Below are 2,518 nucleotides of genomic sequence, written 5' to 3'. Positions count from 1 at the left end.
TGACTTCGTGTGCGGGTAAACTTATGGAGAGAATGGTGCGGGATCGCCTTTCTCCATACATGGAAGCTAAGGGCCTCTTTGCAGACACTATGTTTGGGTTTCGCCCGCATATGTCTGCACAGGACGTCCTTCTCCAACTACACCGTGACGTAATACAGCCCACCGCCATGCGCCACAACGACAAGGCGATCCTTGCCCTCGATCTTAAAGGTGCCTTCGACAACGTTCGTCATGGCAGCATCCTGGCAAACCTGAGCACCTCAAACTGTGGGCACAAGGCATTTGCCTAGGTAAGAGACTTTCTCTCAAAGCGCCAGGCCTTCCTCAAAATTGAAGATGACGAATGCGGTCCATACACTATGGGCACACGGGGTACTCCCCAAGGAGCGGTCTTGTCGCCGCTTTTCTTCAACATTGCCATGATGCAGCTTCCACATCAATTGGCCCGGGTGGAAGGAATTCATCACGCACTCTACGCGGATGATATAACAATTTGGACTACTGAAGGAAGCCTTGGAGAAATGGAGGACCGCCTACAGCGGGCCGCCTCCATCGTCGATAGCTATGCAATCGGCTGTGGTCTCCAATGCGCGCCTGCAAAATCGGAGCTTTTGCACGTCAGAACAGATCCGAAAGACAACACGAGATTGCGTATCTCTTTGATGGGAGCTCCTATCAGAGAGGTCGAAGAGATCCGGATCCTGGGCTTGTTCATCCATAACAGACTCAGACCGGAATCCACCATCACCAAACTTGAACGCATAGGCGAACAGGTCGGACGTATGATCCACCGCGTTTCCAACAAACGCGGCTTGCGGGGCAGGGATGCGCTTCGGCTTGTCCATGCCTTTGTAATCAGCCGGATCCTCTACTCCGGACCCTACCTTCGCACTACGAAGCAGCACGATCAACGCATTGACGCCATCATTAGGAAGGCTACAAAGCGAGCTTTGGACCTCCCGGTAACTACCTCCAATGCCAAGTTGTCGGCACTGGGGGTGCTCAACTCCTACCAGGAGTTCAAGGAGGCCCACCTCGTAAACCAATATACGCGACTTTCGGAGACTGTATCTGGGCGCCGCCTGTTAGACCGCTTGCACATAAAACATGACTGCATTCCAGAGGAGACATGCCGAATTCCAGAGCTGTGGCGCCACAAGCTCTGGGTTTCTCCACTACCTCGCAACATGCACTCGCAGACACACGAAGGCAGACGAGGGGCGCGCTCTCGGGCCCTCGAACACCAATATGGATCCAAGCAGGGTGTATACTACGTTGATGTGGCAGGGCCGTCGCCCACCGGATTCTACACGGCCGCCGTAGTTCACCAGGACCAACGCGTTAATGGTCTCTCCTATCGGGCTATCAACTCGGCGCGGGCAGAGGAGGTAGCAATAGCGCTTGCCGCCTCGGACACGAACTCGAGGGTGATCATCACAGATTCGCGCAGAGCCTGTGAAAACTACCTGGCGGGCGAGGTCTCACCTTTAGCCTACGAAATTCTAAAGCGAGCCGCGAGGGATTCGGACCCCTCACCTAAACGCATCATTTGGACTCCGGGCCACCAGGGCCTTCGAGGTAACGAGGCTGCGGACGCGGCCGCCCGCGCGCTTATCCCCCGGGCACCTCACCCAGGCTTTTCCGGCTCAGAGATGCAACCGCTTCTGCGATTCAAAGAAATTCTGGCTCACTATTGCGAACGCCATCGGCTTTTCCCGGTCCCTGCTAAGGGCCTGAGTAAAGCCGATGAACGAACCTTAAGGCGCCTGCAGACCAACACCTTGTTGTGTCCTGCAATAGTAAAACATTTTGACCCGAAAGTTGATGGGCGGTGCCCTCACTGTGGGGAAGTCTCCGATAACTTTCACATGGTTTGGGCATGTCAGTTGAATCCTTCCATTCCCCCTAACCCTTCCCCTACTAGAGAGGCATGGGAGGCAGCCCTACTCAATTGCTCAGGCCTGGAGTCTCAACGGGCTCTAGTCCAACGGGCGCGGGTAGCGGCGTTGTCCAGCGGAGTCCCGGAATAAGGACTCCCCCTATGTAAAGGGTCCTTTTGGGCCTGCAAACTCTCATTTTATTGAATAAAAGTTTTTCACACACACACACAAGCTCTCGTTGCTGTTTTGCGTTTTTCCTCGCTGGCACCGTTCAAGCAGCTGCGTGTCAGAGAGCCGTTGGTAAATCGGCAGCACTGCCTTGTTCACATGAGGAGGCAAATTGTAATGGTGTTTTGGCACGGGATGGCCCTTGGTTTTTGCGGCACTTTGGCGGCACCAGGAATCGGTAGTTTCTGGACATAGACTGTGGTTCGACTTTTCATCATTTGATGTTACGTGATGGTGACTTGCCATCACAGCCTTCTCCATCTCTTCAGTGTCACCAACGTGGCACTTCAAAGCCCAGCCACAATAAGAGCGTAGTTTGGTCACTAGGTCTCCTGTCAGCCTCCCTAGTCTACCAAGAGGCTCCAAGCCAGGCCTTCTGTGCTCTGACAGCACATTACAAAGTGCTGTAG

The 2,518-nt window shown here is 54.2% G+C and overlaps 1 protein-coding gene across 1 annotated transcript; it reads left to right on the top strand.

Annotated features, from left to right (window-relative positions):
* The first annotated feature begins 359 nt into the window (after window positions 1-359).
* LOC119385347 (uncharacterized) lies at window positions 360-2,101 on the top strand. Its single transcript, XM_049413962.1, has one exon. The coding sequence runs from the start codon at window positions 360-362 to the stop codon at window positions 2,028-2,030; it is 1,671 nt and encodes a 556-aa protein (XP_049269919.1). The 3' UTR covers window positions 2,031-2,101.
* Window positions 2,102-2,518: the final 417 nt, after the last annotated feature.

The sequence above is a fragment of the Rhipicephalus sanguineus genome, chromosome 3 (genome assembly GCF_013339695.2).
Source record: "Rhipicephalus sanguineus isolate Rsan-2018 chromosome 3, BIME_Rsan_1.4, whole genome shotgun sequence".
NCBI lineage: Eukaryota > Metazoa > Arthropoda > Arachnida > Ixodida > Ixodidae > Rhipicephalus > Rhipicephalus sanguineus.
The sequence above is the reverse complement of the archived record's forward strand: the minus strand, read 5'-3'. Positions and strand labels throughout refer to the sequence as shown.

Bases quoted from the DNA above. Each gene is read 5' to 3' on its own strand.
- LOC119385347 (XM_049413962.1), top strand. From the start codon at position 360: ATGGGCACACGGGGTACTCCCCAAGGAGCGGTCTTGTCGCCGCTTTTC.